The sequence below is a fragment of the Homarus americanus genome, unplaced genomic scaffold (genome assembly GCF_018991925.1).
Source record: "Homarus americanus isolate GMGI-L3 unplaced genomic scaffold, GMGI_Hamer_2.0 scaffold34921, whole genome shotgun sequence".
NCBI lineage: Eukaryota > Metazoa > Arthropoda > Malacostraca > Decapoda > Nephropidae > Homarus > Homarus americanus.
The window spans coordinates 18,928,695-18,949,258 of record NW_024741901.1 but is presented as its reverse complement, the minus strand read 5'-3'; the positions used below and the strand labels follow the sequence as shown (position 1 = coordinate 18,949,258).

General features: G+C 39.7%; 2 protein-coding genes across 2 annotated transcripts; both read left to right on the top strand.

Moving 5' to 3' along the window:
* Positions 1-343: 343 nt before the first annotated feature.
* LOC121876141 (arrestin homolog) lies at positions 344-2,970 on the top strand. The gene is made up of 2 exons (XM_042381077.1): positions 344-592; positions 2,653-2,970. The coding sequence occupies exons 1-2, from the start codon at positions 392-394 to the stop codon at positions 2,968-2,970; spliced, it is 519 nt and encodes a 172-aa protein (XP_042237011.1). The 5' UTR covers positions 344-391.
* Positions 2,971-4,214: 1,244 nt separating this feature from the next.
* On the top strand, positions 4,215-12,555 carry LOC121876310. Its single transcript, XM_042381364.1, has 3 exons — positions 4,215-4,318; positions 8,308-8,451; positions 11,853-12,555. The coding sequence occupies exons 1-3, from the start codon at positions 4,262-4,264 to the stop codon at positions 12,087-12,089; spliced, it is 438 nt and encodes a 145-aa protein (XP_042237298.1). The 5' UTR covers positions 4,215-4,261; the 3' UTR covers positions 12,090-12,555.
* The last annotated feature ends 8,009 nt before the right edge of the window (positions 12,556-20,564 follow it).

The window sequence follows — 20,564 nt, the reverse complement described above, 5'->3', positions numbered from 1 at the left end:
TCATATATGACCCTTGACCTCTACCTCTCACCACCCTCACGTCTCATATATGACCCTTGACCTCTACCTCTCACCACCCTCACTTCTCATATATGCTCCTTGACCTCTACCTCTCACCACCCTCACGTCTCATATATGATCCTTGACCTCTACCTCTCACCACCCTCACGTCTCATATATGACCCTTGACCTCTACCTCTCACCACCCTCACGTCTCATATATGATCCTTGACCTCTACCTCTCACCACCCTCACATCTCATATATGATCCCTTATCTCTACTTCACACCTCCCTCACGTTTTATGTATGACCCTTGACCTCTACCTCACTGTGACCTCTTCCCTAGGAGAGAGCCCGGAGGACAAGCCCCACAAGAGGTCATCTATCAGGATGGGAATGAAGCTGTACCAACTGGCCTCAGGGATGGAGAGGTCGCTCCCTTACGCGGCGGCCTCCAAGCAGCTGCTCCTGGCGGACGGTCAGGTGGAGGTAGAGGCCACGCTGGACAAGGCCGTGTACGAGAGAGGTGAACCAGTCAACGTCAACGTCTCCGTCTCTAACCACTCCACCAGGAACGTCAGGAGAATTAAGGTGAGGTGGATGATGGTGGATGATGGGGGTGAGGTGGATGATGATGGGTGAGGTGGGTGATGGAGGTTGATGGTGGTGGGTGATGGGGTGAGGTGGATGATGGTGGGTGAGGGGGATGATGGAGGTTGATGATGGTGAGTGAGGTGGGTGATGGAGGTTGATGATGGTGGATGATGGGGTGGGTGGATGATGGTGGGTGAGGGGGATGATGGAGGTTGATGATGATGAGTGAGGTGGGTGATGGAGGTTGATGGTGGTGGGTGACGGGGTGAGGTGGATGATGGTGGGTGAGGGGGGATAATGAAAGTTGATTGGGTGAGGTGGGTGATGGAGGTTGATGGTGGTGGGTGATGGGGTGGGTGGATGATGGTGGGTGGGGGATGATGGGGTTGATGATGGTGGGTGAGGAAGGGTGATGGAGGTTGATGGTGGTGGGTGATGGGGTGAGGTGGATGATGGTGGGTGAGGGGGTGAGGTGGATGAGGGTGTGTGTGTGTTTTAAGGGCGTGGTTGGCTGCTGGGCCTAATTATGGAGATCAACTAAATTGTTTGGATATTGATCGCATGGGTATGAGAGAGAGAGAGAGAGAGGAAAACGTAAAGAAAGGAACCACCAAAACACAACATTTCTCGACAATAAAAAAACTCAAAACAACAACATTCGGCAACTCAATAAAGAACAAACAAAAATAATTGGACCTCAAAAAATAGTCCAAAAGTTAATGAACACCTGTATATATTTTTTTACACACCTGGACACGTCATTTACAACACAGAGTAAAAAAAGAAAACTAAAAAAAAAAGACATTCCTTCCTTGACACATCATTTACGGTACTTTCTGTAAATAAGTGATAATGAATACTCGTGAGGTTTAGATATCGTAATTAAATCTGTAAATATATCGTCAAAAAGTATCGTAATTAGAGAGGTAATTTTATCTGACGGCAGGTAATTAGATAAATGATTCATGTACTTATTTGTCCTGGTCTGAAGGAGTTCCAATTCTGATAGGGCCTAATACTAATGGGTTAGGTCAGGTTAGGTTAGGTTAGGTTAGGATTGAGTAGAATTGTGCTCCATTAAACCGCTCACTGACATCTAAACCAACTCAGAAAAAAAGGTTTAATTTTCGATTTTTTTATGTCATAGAAAGTCTTGGTCAGGACAAATACATCTTCAAAATAATCTTAGTGTAACTCACGTTCGAACTATCCTCTACAGACACACACACACACACACACACACACACACACACACACACACACACAAACTAGTCCTGTTCACTTAAGATCTCTTCTCTATGTTTACATTGGCGATAGAGTGTCGTACGCGGACGCTGTTATTATCGTTACGTTTTTGTTTTGTTTTTTCCTCCCAAAGCTCAAATAAGATTCGCCTTCCCATTTTACCTCCCTGGAAGCTTAAACTCCCCTCTCTCCACCCACCTTTCCTTGTAAAATATTCTCCCCTCTCCCCACCTATCCAGATATGATATACGCCCCCTGTCCTGCCTCCCCGAGTCTAATTAGCCTTTGGTCTCCCTTCTAATCAAGCATTATAGTCTCCCATCTGCCATCCCATCATTCATAATAATCTCCCCTTACTTCAAGCATAATAAAGACATCTTTTATTTTGGCCTAATTACATATTTCCTCCCTCCTCTCTCTTCTTTCTCTTCTCTTTCTCTTCCATCTACCATACTGCAGAAATGGCTAATTTCTCTCTCTCATCTCTCTCTCTCTCATTCACGTCCCTCGTTCCCTCTGACTCCCCAAATCACCTCTTTTCTTCTCCCCACCTTACCATTTCACTCTCTCTCTCTCTCTCTCTCTCTCTCTCTCTCTCTCTCTCGTGTCCCTTCCCCTCCCTTAATCACCACCTTGTCCTTCTAACGCCCCCTTCTCCCCTTTTTTCTCTCTCTCACCTATGCTCAACTCTCCTCCCTCAAGTCCCTTCAGGTTCTGGTGATACACAAACACACACACTTTCTCTCTCTCTCTCTGTGTATCTCCCTTTGTCTCTCTGTCTCTCACTCTCTCACCTCATCGTCTCCCAACAGGTGCTGGTGGTCCAGTATGTAGACGTGGCCATGTTCAGCAACGGTAAGTTTAAGAACATCGTGGCCACCATGGACTCGACGGAGGGCTGCCCCATCACCTCGGGCGCCACCCTCTCCCGCCAGTTCGAGCTACAGCCTGCCAGGGGGACCATCAAGAACTGGATCGCCTTGGAGGAGTTCTATGACAGGGAGAGCGCCCTCGCCTCCTCCGTCACGAGACCCGACGCCGAAGAGAGGAACGTCTTCGCCATCTACGTCAGTTATTACGTCAAGGTGAGGATGAAGGGGAGGGAGGGAGGGGGTTATAGGCCACATTAAGGAGAGGGAGATAGGGAGGGAGGGAGGGGGTTATAAGGTTATTGGTCAAAAAAGAGAACTCGTCACATACTGCCTTTCGGGATTAACATCAGTACGTTGCTTTCATAGTTCTTTTTTGTTTGTTTATGTGTACTGTATATCTTATTCTGTCTTACTCTATTTCCTTTTCAACTTTCTCTACTTCCCTTTCATCTCTCTCTATTTCCTTTTCCTTTTTTTCTATTTCCCTTTCATGTTCACTGTCGCTTCCTTCCCCGTGAGGCTGGTGCACCTGTTCCAGCCCATTACGGGGGAGAATAGAATATGATTAAGGAAGGGACATTTGTGTCATACTCGACTGCTGTTGCCAGATGAAAGAAATTCAAAAGACGAGCCAGGATCTCTCTCTCTCTCTCTCTCTCTCTCTCTCTCGGTCAGTGGCCAATAATCCCGTCATTTGTTTCACTACATCTTTCCCAGCACTAAATCTTCCTTATATCTTCCTGGTCTTTAATTGTATTTACCACCCCCATCCCCGTTTCCCCCCCACCCTGTCTCCCCAACTCTGTCTCCCCCAACCCAGCTACCTCCCCACCCAACCACCCCACCCCATCCCCCACCCGACCCCAAGGTTCTACACAGTAAATTCTCTGGGTATGAAAGAGAACTTTAACTTTCTCCGTGTACAGTATTTTAGTTTCCACTTCCCTAAAACACAATAACAAAATTCTATGTATATAATATTTTCATAACGTCTGAATATATAAGAGAAAACAACAAGAGGAATTATTTTATTATTTTGTGTTAGTTTTCTCGTTTCTCTCTGTGTTGTGGTGTTAATGTTGGGATGACTTTTATATTATTTGTCGCTTTTCTATCTTTTCTCTCTTTTGCTCTCTCTATCTCTTGCATTCTCCTTTATATATCTTATCTTCTCTCTCTCTCTCTCTCTCTCTCTCTCTCTCTCTCCCTTTCTTTATCTCTCTTCTCTCTTTAACTCACCTTCTCTCTCTCTCTCATAATTCTTCTAAGTGAAGCTCCCCTGACCCCTTTGTTCCTCCCCCAGAAGAAGCTCCCCTGAACCCTTTGTTCCTCCCCCAGAAGCTCCCCTGACCCCCTTGCTCCTCCCCCAGAAGCTCCCCTGACCCCTTTGTTCCTCCCCAGGCTCCCCTGACCCCTTGTTCCTCCCCAAACAACTCCCCTGACCCCCTTGTTCCTCCCCAAGTAGCTCCCCTGGCCTTGTTCCTCCTGGTGGCTCATTCACTAGCAGAGTGCCATCGGGGGGGAGGTGAGCGTCAAGGTGCCATTCAAGATGATGAGACGCCAAACTACTGATGACGCTGAGACCAACACCACGCCCCTGCCTGAGGTGGGTCTGTGTACCTGTCTGTGTTACCTGTCTGTATGTCTGTGTACCTGTCTGTGTGTATGTGTACCTGTCTGTGTACCTGTCTGTGTGTCTGTGTACCTGTCTGTGTACCTGTCTGTCTGTCTGTGTACCTGTCTGTGTACCTGTCTGTATGTCTGTGTACCTGTCTGTATGTCTGTGTACCTGTCTGCGTGTCTGTTTATCTGTCTGTGTGTCTGTGTACCTGTCTGTGTGTCTGTGTACCTGTCTGTGTACCTGTCTGTATGTCTGTGTACCTGTCTGTATGTCTGTGTACCTGTCTGCGTGTCTGTTTATCTGTCTGTGTGTCTGTGTACCTGTCTGTGTACCTGTCTGTGTGTACCTCTGTCTGTGTGTCTGTGTACCTGTCTGTATACCTCTGTCTGTGCATGTATGTATGATCGTCTGTTTACTTAATATGTGTTTGTTTGTCTGTACTTTCTCTTTGTACTTGTATAATTGTTTGCATGACCGTATAAACACCATCCTATCTATTGTCTGTAAGATTGCCTGTCTACTCGTCTGTTTATCTGTCTTCTTATCTGTCTGTCTATCCGTCCATATCTGTCTATCTGAAGGTGATGCGTGTGAGTGACATATCTCTCCACACACACACACACACACACACACACACACACGTTCTGATAAATTCTGTCTAATCCTGTAGACTTAAATTCTAAAAATAAAATAGTGTAAACGTCTCCGCCAATCAGCTTCCAATTATAGTGTGTTAGTTTGGTGACGTAACGACCGAGGCCATGACGTCACTTGGGCCTTTGTTGTCATCCGGGGCTTTGTCTGGAGTCAGCGTTACCAAGGGTATAGATATTAAGCGATTTTTAGGTATGTGATATGAATGGTAGCGGTTTATGCTGAGTGTAGCGATCATTATACTCTTACAGTTAATACAATATTTAAATAATACAAGAAAAATCATGTCTAAAAACCGATAAAATTATAAAACTCTGAATTCGTGAATACTTAACTGACTCAGCAGCAACAACAACAACACAGAAAAAACAACAATGATAACGATAACGATAACAATAATAATAATAAAAAAAAAAAAAAAAAAAAAAAAAAATAATAATAATAATAATAATATCCCGGTCAATACCAAAATACAGATGAACCAATCCGAGTTGCCGAGTACCCCCATTCTAGGCAGCAGGGAGGTGACTTGCCTATTTAAACAATGTAATTACTTAAGACGGGGGAGCGAATTTACCTCCGTTTGTTAGGATGTGTGTATGTATGTATGTGTGTGTGTGTGTGTGTGTGTGTGTGTGAAGATCAGAGACAAGTCTTAATTGTTCTTGATGTCAAAGTTTCTATGAAGTTAACAAGGGATGGGTGATCTCTCTCTCTCTCTCTCTCTCTCTCTCTCTAACATGCGAAAGAGAATTGTTACTGTCTCACTGTCTTATCCGTATTTCTCTCCGTCTCTCTGTTTTTTTTTCTTTCTCAATATCCATTTTTCTTTCCCTGCCCAATTATCTACCTATCTGTCTGTGTCTCACTCACCTCACATAAGAATCCTGACAAGCATAAACGTATCAATTGCCACACGAGTATTGAAGAGTCCAACAATATGAGGCAACACACTGAGAGAGAGAGAGAGAGAGAGAGAGAGAGAGAGAGAGAGAGAGAGAGAGAGAGAGAGCCATTATACTAAACTAACTCCACCAAACTTTTAATTAGGTTTACTTCCCACCTGGAGCACCTGGAGCACCTAAGTCACAAATTCTGTCTTTCATCTCAAGTGTTTAAAAAGAAAGTTTGTTTACGCTGGGGTGACCTTGTGTGAGGACCATTGTTATCGAGTTGTAAATAAAAGTTTGATGTTAATGGTAGTAATTAGCGGAAGATGGTGTTATTGTTGTTGTTATTATTGTTATTATTGTTATTTTATTGTTATTATTGTTGTTATTATTATTATTATTATTATTATTATTATTATTATTGTTATTATTATTATTATTATTATTATTATTATTATTATTATTATTAAACTCCCTTTTTCTCCACCATCTCTTCCTTCCTCTCCTTTCCTCTAGTTCACTCTTCCTCCTCCTCCTCCTCCTTCTCTTCCTACTCCTGCTTCACCTCCTCCTCCTCTTCCTCCCCCTTTCTCGCATATATTTGATCTTTTTATCGAGTATTTTTGGGGAGCAGTAAAATTTCGAAGCTTATTTTGTATCATAACCTGACACCTGTGTATTAGAGAGAGAGAGAGAGAGAGAGATAGAGAGAGAGAGAGAGAGAGAGAGAGAGGCGGATTGGTTAGAAAAAGAAAAGGACAAAAATACAAATTAGACGAAAAAAGACCAAGAAATAACGAACAGATTAAAGAACCAAACTCATCACGAATAGATGAAGTGAGAAATGTGAATAACGAATAAGAGAAGACAATAAAAGGATAATCACTGCAAAAGGGTTAGAGACATCACTATAAGGTACTGATTGGATGGGAGGGAGGTGTGGGGAGGGAGAGGGAGGTGTGGGGAGAGGGATGTAAGCACAGGTGTGTGTGTGTGTGTGTGTGTGTATGTACCTTCAAGAACATGATTGTATCCAGGATATTTATCAGCGGAATTTCAGGATTTGGGTCAAATTTTCTCTCTATCAAAAAAAAATAAATAAATAAATAAACAAATAAAAATAACACCAACAACAACAATAACATTAATAATAACGATAAAAATAAGAAATCATCATTACTATTATTATTATTATTTTTATCATTATTGTTATTGTATTATTATTATTATTATTATTATTATTATTAGGAAATGTTAAACTCAGCTGAAACAGTTTGACACAAGTTAACGGTTCAGAATACATACGTGATGGTTCAGGGTTTAGCAAAACTTGAATAAAAAATTGATGTTTATCCTACGTTGTAAATGTGATAACCCGCCTCCACACACACACACACACACACACAGGCAGAGATACATATATATACATACATACATGCAGAGAGAGAGAGAGAGAGAGAGAGAGAGAGAGAGAGAGATATATATATAAACTGTCTGTATTAATTTGTCCAGGGCGAGAATAGCCGTGTATGTTGAGAGCTAAAATGAAACACTCTCTTGTATAAATATAAACCCAAACATTTCATAATATTTTTGTTTCGTTTTATTTTTGTTTATAACTGTCGCTCCCGGACATAAACCACAGAATTAAGGTTTATGGGTTTAGTTATTACTGAGAGAGATGAGGCGAGTAGTGACGTTGTTTTGTGATACTTTACTTCTGTTTTTTTTTAACCAACTGTGGCTTCGAATTGAGGCTTTATATTTAGGTTTCAAACTGAGGCTTTATAATGAGGCTTGAAACTGACGGTTCATTCTGAGGCTTCATACTTAGTTGAACGTTGGCACGAAACTGATTAATTCACTGTATTGTATACTTCTACACACACACACACACACACACACACACACACACACACACACACACACACACACACACACGTACTTACCTATGTTTATAAAAGAGGCTCGTGTCAACTTTGAACCTCTAATAATATGACCCAGATAGAAGCTGATACTATAGTATGAACTACAATCATTATAACATTAAACCTTGGTGGAAAATTATGAGATATGATGATGTTTGTGTAGGCAGACTCGTGTGTGTGTGTCTTAGGTCAATAGTTTCGTAGATATGAGTTAGTATTCATTAGTGGAATCACATTAAGATTAGCCAACCAGTTTATTTCACCTGAATATTAATCACCGTAATGTTTACCTGACTTAACCCAGGTAGTGTTAGGTGTATTAACTGGGACGTAAATATTCACATGAGCCCATTACGGTGATAACAACCATTAGTTGGTCATTTTAGCGACCACATTAACACTCCACCAAACTCATAAGTTAGAATCTTAGTTAATTTTGATAACTGTGTGAAGTTAACGGAGTGTGTTAAGCTTGCCAATAATCCTGTCACCCTGGGCATAGTCGCATCCAGAGAGCAGCGGCGGTGAGCCCCCCAAGTCCCCTTCCCAACCCACGAGTCCCCAGGAAGCGGCATCCCCCCAGCCCGAGGACCCCCAGGAAGCGGGGGTCCCCAAGGAGACAGCTACGCCCCCCCTACAGGATGAGGTGCATGAGGGAAGGGGGGCGGTGGAGAGGGACAAGCTAGGTGGTGGGGGACCAGCCGTGGTGTCCCGCTGCCTCCGCCTGTGTCGACTCTGCCTGGGTGTGGTCCTCTCAGCCCTCACGCTAAGTCACACATCTTGTGGTCTTCACTGTGTTGCATCCTTCTTCCTCCCTTCATCCTTCTCCTCCTCTCTGCACCCACTTTAGTTTCCTTTAAAGATGCTGCGGATTTTTTAACACTTGGATGACACACACACACACACTGCTCCCACTTTTCACTTTGTATATATATATATATATATATATATATATATATATATATATATATATATATATATATATATATATATATATATATACACCATAGTGTTGCTGAGTTCACTTAGTGCGCCTTAAAAGCTTCTCTCCTCTCACTCGGTGTTGTGGCTGTCCTCCCTCAGTATTATTGCCAAGATGTGTGTGACTTAAGCTTGTGGACTGTAAGGACCTGCACTATTATAAAGCTTTATCTGTACACACAAGTCTTATCACATTACATGAGCGAAACTAAACAACGCATGTGCCTCAGAATGTACTAATAAGTCACTTTAATTCTTTGTCAGTCTCAGTAGTATATAAAATGGCTGAACGTAAACACAGTTAGTTGTCTTAGCTGATTGATAACGTAGTTAGTTGTTTTTCTTCAAGAGGGTGATTAAACGAGTGACGAGAGTGTAGTTAGGATCATAACGATAGTATAGTTACTAGTGTGATGTTATATTATAAGGTTAAGTTATAGTACATACAATAGACAACATTATATTATTATTGGGTAAGATTTGTATTTTCTATACATATTTTCTACAGCATGAGAGAGTAACTTACTATCACCAGTAGGATCATTTATTTGCGACCATTTACAAGAACATCAAACCCTTAGGACCAAAACACCTTGATACCACGGCCTTGGGACCAGGCCCTTGGGACCATGCTCCTAGAACCACACCTTGGGATCACACCCTTGGGACCACACCCTTGGGACCAAACCCCTGAAACCACACTTTGGGACCACATCCTTAAAACCACACACCTTAGAACCACACCTTAGAACCACACCTCTGGAACCACACCTTGGGACCACACACCTTTAGACCACATCCTAGAGACCACACCTTAGAACCACACCCCTGGAACCACACCCTTGAAACCACACACCGTAAAACCACACCCTTGGGACCACTACCCAGGAACCACACCCTTGGGACCACTACCCAGGAACCACACCCTTGGGACCACACTTTAGAACCACACCCCTAGAACCACATCTTAGAACCACACCCATGGGACCACACCTTAGAACCACATCTTAGAACTACACCCTTAGAACCACACCCTTAGGACCACACCCCTGGGACCACACCCTAGGGACCACACACACAAAAACGAAAATATAGAGAAATGTAATATGATAAGATTTGATAAACAGGACAAAGACGATAGAAAAATAACAACAATAAATTAAAGCAGGAGCTCTCAGACTAGGCCTCGCGAACACCCAGGGGCACACAGGAGGAAGAGTTACCAGGGGGAGAGTTACCAGGGGGAGAGTTACCAGGGGGGAGAGTTACATTGAGGGCTGGTGAAAATCATTATAGAATATACTAATTTCACCAGATTTAATTCATAGGTGATATTGAATTAGTGTGTCAGTATAGTGGGTGTGGGTGGATGGTCTGATGGTGGTACCTGGTGAGACAATATTTGAGAACCCCTGAATTAAAGAGTAGAAATAGACGAATAATTTAAGACAATAAGTACGGAGAGAAAAAAGAGATAGTGAATAAGAGACTATAGTATATAATAACAGGTAAAGATAGCAAAATGAATAAAAGGTAAAGATAGCAAAATGAATAACAGGTAAAGATAGCAAAATGAATAAAAGGTAAAGATAGCAAAATGAATAACAGGAAAAGATAGCAAAATGAATAACAGGTAAAGATAGCAAAATGAATAACAGGTAAAGATAGCAAAATGAATAACAGGTAAAGATAGCAAAATGAATAACAGGAAAAGATAGCAAAATTAATAACAGGTAAAGATAGCAAAATGAATAACAGGTAAAGATAGCAAAATGAATAACAGGTCAAGATAGCAAAATGAATAACGGGAATAAAATGAAATATGAATAATTAGAGATCTATATGATAACAGATATGGACAGATAAAAAAAAACCTAAGCTGAGCTAACATAACTTAACCTAACATACATATTACATAATTTAACACAATAACCTAATCTAACCTAACCGAACAACAGGACAATACGAAAGGTCAAATTGTTGATGTTACAATGTTTAACCTCATACATTAACCACAACTATTGTTTATTTACGCCATTCTTTATCAGCAAACAAAAAAAAATAAAATAAAATGTTATTCATTTCGTTATCACATTAAAAGATAAAACGATATATATTTCACTATCTATACAAAAAACATATTCCGATAAATGGACCTTGTAAAGAAACTATTAATTATCATATTGAATAGATAATTTTTTTATAAAGGTCCATTAAAATCACGTATGATAATTGAGTATTTTAATAAGAAAATACACTGAAAACATTGATACATATTCTAACTACGTATACATGGAGTCCGGTGGGGGAAGTGTAATGTATTATGTATAATAGCCTGAGGAAATGATATATAAACAAGTGTGAGTATTTCCACAGGTATAGTTAGGTCTGAGTCACTGCGGTTCGTCGACTCAGGTAGTACAGGTGGTGAGGGAGTACAGGTATTAATTAACAACTCTAACGTGATATCAAAGATGTGGAGTACTTTGGTCTCTCTCTCTCTCTCTCTCTCTCTCATGTGACCACAAAAGGTCTTATTAGATTACAATAGTTAATTACTGATGCTCAACACAACAAACACTTACTCAATTAATTACATGCGGACATTAACTCGGGCGGAAAGCTTGATGAGTTTTCAGGTAATTAACGCCCACATACCTGTACATAGAAGGTGTGTGTATACTGTACGGAGTTGTTCATTGATATGTGTGTAATATATAAATTCGTGGAAATACTGTACATTTAAATAAGGTATATAAACTGCACGTAGATTTATATTATTATTATACGGATAGCTGGGTATATGATTAAGGTATATGATCCGTGGAGAAGAGTCTTAGAGTCCGATAAACACTAGGGGGTAGGTACACGGAACACTTACCATAAATTAGTTTTGTTTTACATTTTCTTACATAGATAAATCAGGTCTGGTGTATGACTATAGGGCAAGAATAATTTGTGAATTTTATACATCTCTTGGTTTTCAATTATATAATCAAAATTTATATATAATTTTTATCATTATTTGAAACTAACCAACACCCCGTTTTCTTTAACCGTTTACAGGTAGTAACAGATGGAGTCCCGATTACTACCTCCCAGTCCATGTTTGACCTGACCTCGAGTGACCCCCGTCGAGGCACTGCCAAGACCCGCAGGTCACCACCCTCTAGGTCGACCAGTGAGGACTCCGGCAAGTGCTCGGTGGCGGGTCACACCTGTGTTGACACTGACAGGTTCCGGGCCAGTGTGCAGGTACAGAGCAGGGAGCGTAGCGGCCGGCTAGTGGACTCCGCCTGTTAGAACCCCAGTTACGTGCAAGACGAAACCTGATCGCCAGCACGAGCAATCGACGGTACCTGGCATTCCATGAGTTGTTTTTTCATCAAATAATCCACGAGTAGTTAAGAGTGCTAGTATGAGCAATCTACATCATCGCCTGGCGCTTCTATTAGCATTCCTCAGCGTCAGCATGAGAAGTTAACACCGCCAGCACGAGCAGTCATCAGCGTCAGCACGAGAAGTTAACACCGCCAGCACTAGCAATCACCGCCGCCTGCCCTTTCTAAACGTATTCAGCGCCGGCCGTCAGACCAAGTGGTAATTCTTAGATACTTTACGTGAAAAAGATTATAATGATGCAACAACAGCAACTCCCATAATAGCCTGATACAACACCACCAACAACAACAACAACAACCATTGCCTGACACAACACCACCACCACCACCAACCATTGCCTGATACAACACCACCGCCAACAACAACAACAACAACCATTGCCTGACACAACACCACCACCACCAACAACAACCATTGCCTGATACAACACCACCACCAACAACAACAACAACAACCATTGCCTGACACAACACCACCACCATCACCACCAACAACAACCATTGCCTGACACAACACCACCACCACCACCAACCATTGCCTGATACAACACCACCGCCAACAACAACAACAACAACCATTGCCTGACACAACACCACCACCACTGGGATCAACAACAACCATTGTCTTACCACAACACCCACCACCACCAACAACAACAACCATTGCTCGATACAACACCACCACCACCAACAACAACAACCATTGCCTGACACAACACCACCACCACCAACAACAATAACCACGTCTGGACACAACACCAATTGCTCACCAACAACAACAACCATTGCCCGCGACAACACCACTCACCACCAACAACAACAACCATTAAACAGACACACCAACAACACCACCACCAACAAACAACAACAACCATTGCCTGGACACAACACCACCAACAGCTCAACAACAACAACCATTGGCCCGACATGTACACCAATTGCTCACTCAACAACAAGCCAACCATTGCCCGACACAACACCACCAACACCACCACCAACAACAACAACAACAACCATTGCTCTGAAGACACAACACCACCACCAACAACAACAACAACCATTGCCCGACACAACACCACCAACACCAACAACAACAACCATTGCCCGACACAACACCACCAACACCAACAACAACACCCATAATTATAGCTTGACACAACAACAAGAACAACCATTACTGGAAAGAACAAGTTGTGGGATAACTTAGTGAATTATGATGATCACTAACTTAGAATATGAATAAAGATGAAATATTAAAATGAATAAGAAAAATGGCCAAACCAATACGCAATAAAAAAGGAATTATAAGGGAAATTAAAAAAAAAAACATGAAAAGAAAGGAAAATAATTATGACAAAATCACATAAATGAAGACAATATAAAAATACCCAATAAATGAAGAAAACTGATAAAAAACAAGAATAGAAGAAATACCAATAAGGAAAATAAAGAAAATACGAATAAAGAAAGAAAATGAAGAAACTGTAATGACAATGGTGAGACAATGGTCAGAACAAGATATAATTAATCACATGAAAGGATAATAACCCAACTTCCAAAATATAGGAAGACGAAGACGAAATAAAACAGTGTAGCCTCTAAGAGTACACCAGTCTCTCGCTTGACTTGCAACAACAATGAGGAATTAAGTCTTTGCGGCGGTAAAACAAAAGAAGCTTATTTGACTTGGTTATTGAAAAGCTATATTCTCATCCGCACATCTACTCATTAATAATAATAAAAAAAATCACTCATAGCTAATTACAAACAAAGAGTAATTACCTTTATGTTTTAAATATGAAAACCAAAAAAGAGTTTTCCCCCAGCTAGACTAAGATCTAATGAAGAAACAAGTGTGAGAAAATTAATTAACCAATACCTGGCAGGAAATTGAACAGGTGTATCTTTTTACCTAATAAATAAATAGACATATAGATACATATATATATAGATAGATAGATATATAGACATAACAGATAAATCCACAGTGCTTTATATAATTACAGAGAGTTAATGTAGTTAATTACAGCTGATGAAGAAGTAGTTACGATCATTACATCAAAACGAGTGAATTGCTTTGTATATTGTGATGAGACGCGTCGCTGTGCCCCCCAGATAATCTCAGCAAATAACAAAATACCGTATGGCTTAATTACTACGAACATCATCATTAACATATTTACTGTATCATGTTAACATTATCATTAACATATTTACTTATGTTAAAATTATCATTAACATATTTACTGTATCATGTTAACATTTTCATTAACATATTTACTTATCATGTTAACATTATCATTAACATATTTACTGTATCATGTTAACATTATCATTAACATATTTACTGTATCATGTTAACATTATCATTAACATATTTACAGTATCATGTTAACATTTGATCTAACACGCCAAAATCATCTTCAAATACATTTATTATCGTAACGTCATCATAAATATCGAGAGTAAAACTTTATCATTACCTATACTACTACTACTACTACTACTACTATTCCTGTCATAACCATTCACATAGTCATACGAAACTTGATACATTCCCTCCACCATTCCCCTTCTCCATTCCCACCCTCACACCACCATCATTCCCTCCCTCACACCACCATCATTCCCACCCTCACACCATCATCATTCCCCCTCCTTCATTCCCACCCTCACACCACCACCATTCCCCCTCCTTCATTCCCACCCTCACACCACCACCATTCCCCCTCCTTCATTCCCACCCTCACACCACCACCATTCCCCCTCCTTCATTCCCACCCTCACACCACCACCATTCTACCTCCTTCATTCCCACCCTTTATCGCTTTGTCTCTCCTCCTCTTTACTAATCTTCATTCAACAGAGAGTTTTCATAAATCTTCGTTCAGTTTATCCTAACATTTCTCTTCTGTTAATTTACTAGTGTCTTATCTTTTCATTCTGGTTCCATTTTGTTCGTTCACTTATTTATCTTTTGTTCTCTCTGTTTCTCTTTTATTTACTCCTTCATTTCTCTTGTTTATCCCTTTCTCTTTTATTTATCATGTTACACCTCTATACACACACACACACACACACACACACACACACACACAGGAGAGCCAGTGTAAGGACAGTGCTAACCCACAGGTGTCTTAAGAGGGGACATTACACTAAATAGACACGAGTCAGTGGACCATATCGCCATAAACCTTGAAGATATTAATGAATTAATTAACCAACTATAGGCGATCATGACTCCGGATTATTATTCGTCTCAAAAAACTCGACCAAGAAAAAAATTTAAAATACAAAAAAAAGATGAAATATAATAAAAAAAACTATATTATTGTGGAATTTATAGATTGATGTTAATAAAGGTGAAATTTTTTCTGTTATATATAAGAAACAAAAGGAAACGAATAAATTATTATGTAAACTTAATAAAATGTCGACTTTTCTTTTTCTTACTTTTTTTGGGGGGGGTGGGGGGGGAGTTTTCTATAAATATGTTTGTTTACTTATTTATTTTTAATTTAAGATTTATTCTGTTATCCGTTCCTCCCTGTCTACCCCCTCCCCCAATACCCTGACCTCAGCTGTGTGGTTGGAGGTCTAGGTTGTTTACACAGACAATGGGACTATTGACTCTTACTTCACCTAATAGATCTAAAAACTTATATAAAAAAAATCGATTAGTTTCATTTGGTATTATATAATTTTTATTTTTTTATTGTCAGTAATGTTCCTATATTTTTTGGTTTAAGTTGTATTATTGGGATATATTGGTCTTTATTATTTGTCTTATATTTCAAATATATTTTTAAATAGTTATAATAAGGGTTTAATGTTAATACAATACTGTTTTTGTAATATTTATAGCCAATTATTTGTCATTTCCAACAAAAACAAACAAATAAATATATAAAAATAAAATATACTAATAAAATAAATAAAAATAATAAAATAAATAAGTAAATTAATAAAACAAATATATAGAATAAATAAATACATAGAATAAATAAATAAAATAAATATACCATTATAGAAACATGAAACACGTCACACTCTCTTAACTCAGTATTTGCCCCCCCACACCCTCACCTTGTCTACGGCACAGATAAATACAAAACAAGTCGTATATCTCGCTTCCCCATAATCAAATCAAACCAAACAAAACAGAATCAAATATATCAACAGGAAAATTCTCAAAGGTTGTTTAGAGGAAATAAAGAACATGTACTGAAGACTTGAGGCAAAACTTCCCCCCAAATTTATTGAACAAACTGACATCTTCAAAACACTGAGAAAACTCTACCTTAACTACAGCTACTTATGAAGGATTGTGAATAAGACAATATTTATTTATATGTATTTTTTTAATGATATAAGTAACAATGACTTAATCTGGTGCTTAAGTGAATGTAGGTAGTTAAGGTAGGTAGTAGGCAGCTATCAAACAGGGAGGTCCTACCGCCTGGGAAGATATTGGAAGCATAATGTGTTGTCTAATGGTAGACCCTGCTGCCATATGGCATCACGAAAATTGTGACCAAGTCCCAGGTTGCTGATCTGACTTTCTGCCTCATTTACACGCAATTGCAGGGTCTCAATTGTTTATCATATTATAGACAACACAACAGTCATATATCGTTTCTCACTATTGATCTTTTTTCATTTTTGTATTTCTTTATTGTTCTTTATTATTATTATTATTATTATTATTATTATTATTATTATTATTATTATTATTATTTTTATTATTATTATTATTATTATTATTATTATTATTATTATTATTATTATTATTATTATTATTATTATTATTATTATTATTATTATTACATTTTCGCCCCCCAGGCCCGGGTGGGTCAGTGACCTGTGCCCGGGTCGGCTAATTCCCGTAAAATAAAAAAAAAAGAAAAAAAAAAGAAAAGGCTGTAGTAGTTTGGTGTGTTATGGAGATGTGATTTTATTAACTTATTTTTTGTTTGCTTTTATCTTAAGTGAAATAATTAAGTAAATTCTCAAATTTTCACTTACGAGATATATTCCCCATAGGAATATTTAACTTCCTAGAGTCTCAGTATTAACACGTTTAATTTTTGTTAATATACCACTTAAAAATATTTATAAATAAAATATCTTCAAAAAAAAATATTATTAATATTTTTTAATGTTAAGTACATTTTAAGAGTTTTTATATTGTCTTGTTTTTTCTTTACAATCCAGTACGTTAATTCACCTTCTGTATAATGACGTCACGCACACACACAAAGGCTGGATATATTCTACTTAAAACACTCTTACAAAAATTCTTCTTATTGGCTGATGGGAAATTCTTGTCCGCCAATTACAAGCCAGCGTCTCACCTACCCGACGCTTAAAGACACTGAGCTGATTGGTCAGGTATCCTCCCAGCGGATCATCCAATCACCGAGAGTCATTTTACGTGTTAAAAAGATAATTTTTTCTTTTATTATTTATTGCTGTCTGTACTAAACTCTTAACAACCTATAACACTCAAATGATTGTTGTAATTAAAAGGTCCTAATGCAGGTGATTCAACTACTAATGGTCATTTAATGGTATTTGGACATTTCACGAACAAGCCACACAAAATAATAATAATAATAATAATAATAATAACAATAATAATAATAATAATAATAATAATAATAATAATAATAATAAAAACATAAGTCTCTCGAATATTGTGTCGAGCTGTTGTCCCAGGGGAGATACTGTGTACTGTCTCGCTGTTGGTGGAGAGATACTGTGTACTGTCTCGCTGTTGGTGGGGAGATACTGTGTACTGTCTCGCTGTTGGTGGAGAGATACTGTGTACTGTCTCGCTGTTGGTGGAGAGATAGTGGTGTGTACTGTCTCGCTGTTGGTGGAGAGATACTGTGTACTGTCTCGCTGTTGTCCCAGGGGAGATACTGTGCACTGTCTCGCTGTTGGTGGAGAGATACTGTGTACTGACTGTCTCGCTGTTGGTGGAGAGATACTGTGTACTGTCTCGCTGTTGTCCCAGGGGAGATACTGTGTACTGTCTCGCTGTTGGTGGAGAGATACTGTGTACTGTCTCGCTGTTGGTGGAGAGATACTGTGTACTGTCTCGCTGTTGGTGGAGAGATACTGTGTACTGTCTCGCTGTTGGTGGAGATATACTGTGTACTGTCTCGCTGTTGGTGGAGAGATACTGTGTACTGTCTCGCTGTTGGTGGAGAGAGATACTGTGTACTGTCTCGCTGTTGGTGGAGAGAGATAGTGGTGTGTACTGTCTCGCTGTTGGTGGAGAAGATACTGTGTACTGTCTCGCTGATGGTCGAGAAGAGAGTGGTGTGCTGTCTCGCTGTTGGTGGAGAGATAGTGGTGTGTACTGTCTCGCTGTTGGTGGAGAGATACTGTGTACTGTCTCGCCTTCTAGTGAGGAGAGGTATACTGTCTCGCTGCTAGTGAGAGAGAGAGGTGTACTATCTCCTTCCTAGTAGAGAGAAATTATACTCATCTCCGCTGCTAGTGAGAGAGAGAGGAATGCTATCTCGCTTCTAGTGAGAGAGAGGTATACTGTCTCGCTGCTAGTGTGAGAGAGAGAGAGGTGCCTGTCTCGCTGCTAGTGAGAGAGAGGTGTACTGTCTTGCTGCGCTAGTGAGAGAGAGAAGTAGAACTGTCTCGCTGCTGGTGAGAGAGGTGTACTGTCTCGCTGCTGAGTGAGAGAGAGGGGGAGTGTGCTGTCCCGCTGCTAGTGAGAGGGTGGAACTGTCTCGCTGCTGGTGAGAGAGAGAGAGGTGAACTGTCTCGCTGCTAGTGAGAGAGGTGTGCTGTCTCGCTGCTAGTGAGAGGTATGCTGTCTCTCGATGCTAGTGAGAGAGGTGTACTGTCCCGCTGCTAGTGAGAGAGAGAGGTGAACTGTCTCGCTGCTAGTGAGAGAGAGAGGTGAACTGTCTCGCTGCTAGTGAGAGAGAGAGGTGTACTGTCTCGCTGCTAGTGAGAGAGGTATACTGTCTCGATGCTAGTGAGAGAGAGAGGTATACTGTCTCGCTGCTAGTGAGAGAGAGAGGTGTACTGTCTCGCTGCTAGTGAGAGAGAGGTGTACTTACTTTTGAACCATTTACTCTAAAAGTGCCTGTGGGAAGGGGAACTATTCACGTAACTGTGTAGCTAATGTATAAAGAAACAGCTTTTGATATATCTCTATAGCTATATAGATAAATAAATATATTATTCTAATGTTATATAAACAGTTGCCGATATAAATATATATACTGTATTATACACAAGTTTAGCCGTCGCGTTCCCAGCTAGTTGGAGCGTCTTCTGTACTGTACAATGACTGGATATTCAGCTGACGTATTTGTCTGACCAATTAGGGAACTAGAAGTTACTGTAGAGAAGATATGAGCTTTATACGTCTCAAGTGTCCCGCCCACTGCTTACATTCTGACCAATAAGCTGCGAGGTTGCTATTTCCCCTTAGTGCTTTAAACAATAGTGTTTTCAGAGAACTTTGGACGAATTTAATTTGTTTTCCCAATTCATTTGAAACTGTGGATTAGTTTAAGCCTGAGAGTTAGAACTAACCCTCCGAATATTAACAAAAGAAACAACTGAAAATAAAGAGTGAAAATTTATCAATTAACAAAATGTAGTAGAATGTGTTGAGAGACTGAAGCAGGACTGACAGTTTGGCGTTTAAAGTATAACTGAATAATGTTTTACGAGTGTTTGTGTTGCTAGCTTTCAATCTGACTGTTAATGATAAGTCTATTAATGTTATATGTCTCCATATACAGTATATATATATATATATATATATATATATATATATATATATATATATATATATATATATATATATATATATATATATATATATATATATATATATATATATCACGCAGGAAGAGTCTACGTTTGGTTACTTCTATCAATAAAACAGTCCAAGTGAACAGTGTTTTAGTAACATCCTCAGTGATACACTAGTGTGTGTGTGTTGACTTCACATACAACATTACCACAGCTACACATAATACAAAAGTGTTCCACTCAAGGAGCGCCCACAGCAATTTGGTGAGGAACCGCCCGGTGTATTACTAACGTGAGCTGTTGAGTGTAGCTGATGTTACACTTATTACCTGTCACAACTACACGACTACCACCATTACCACTACGACCACCATTATTATTACAACTACTACCACTACTACCACCATTACTATTACCACGACTACCACCATTACCACTACGACCACCATTACTGTTACAACTACTACCACTACTACCACCATTACTATTACCACGACTACCACCATTACCACTACGACCACCATTACTATTACAACTACTACCACGACTACCACCATTACTATTACCACAATTAATACCACCA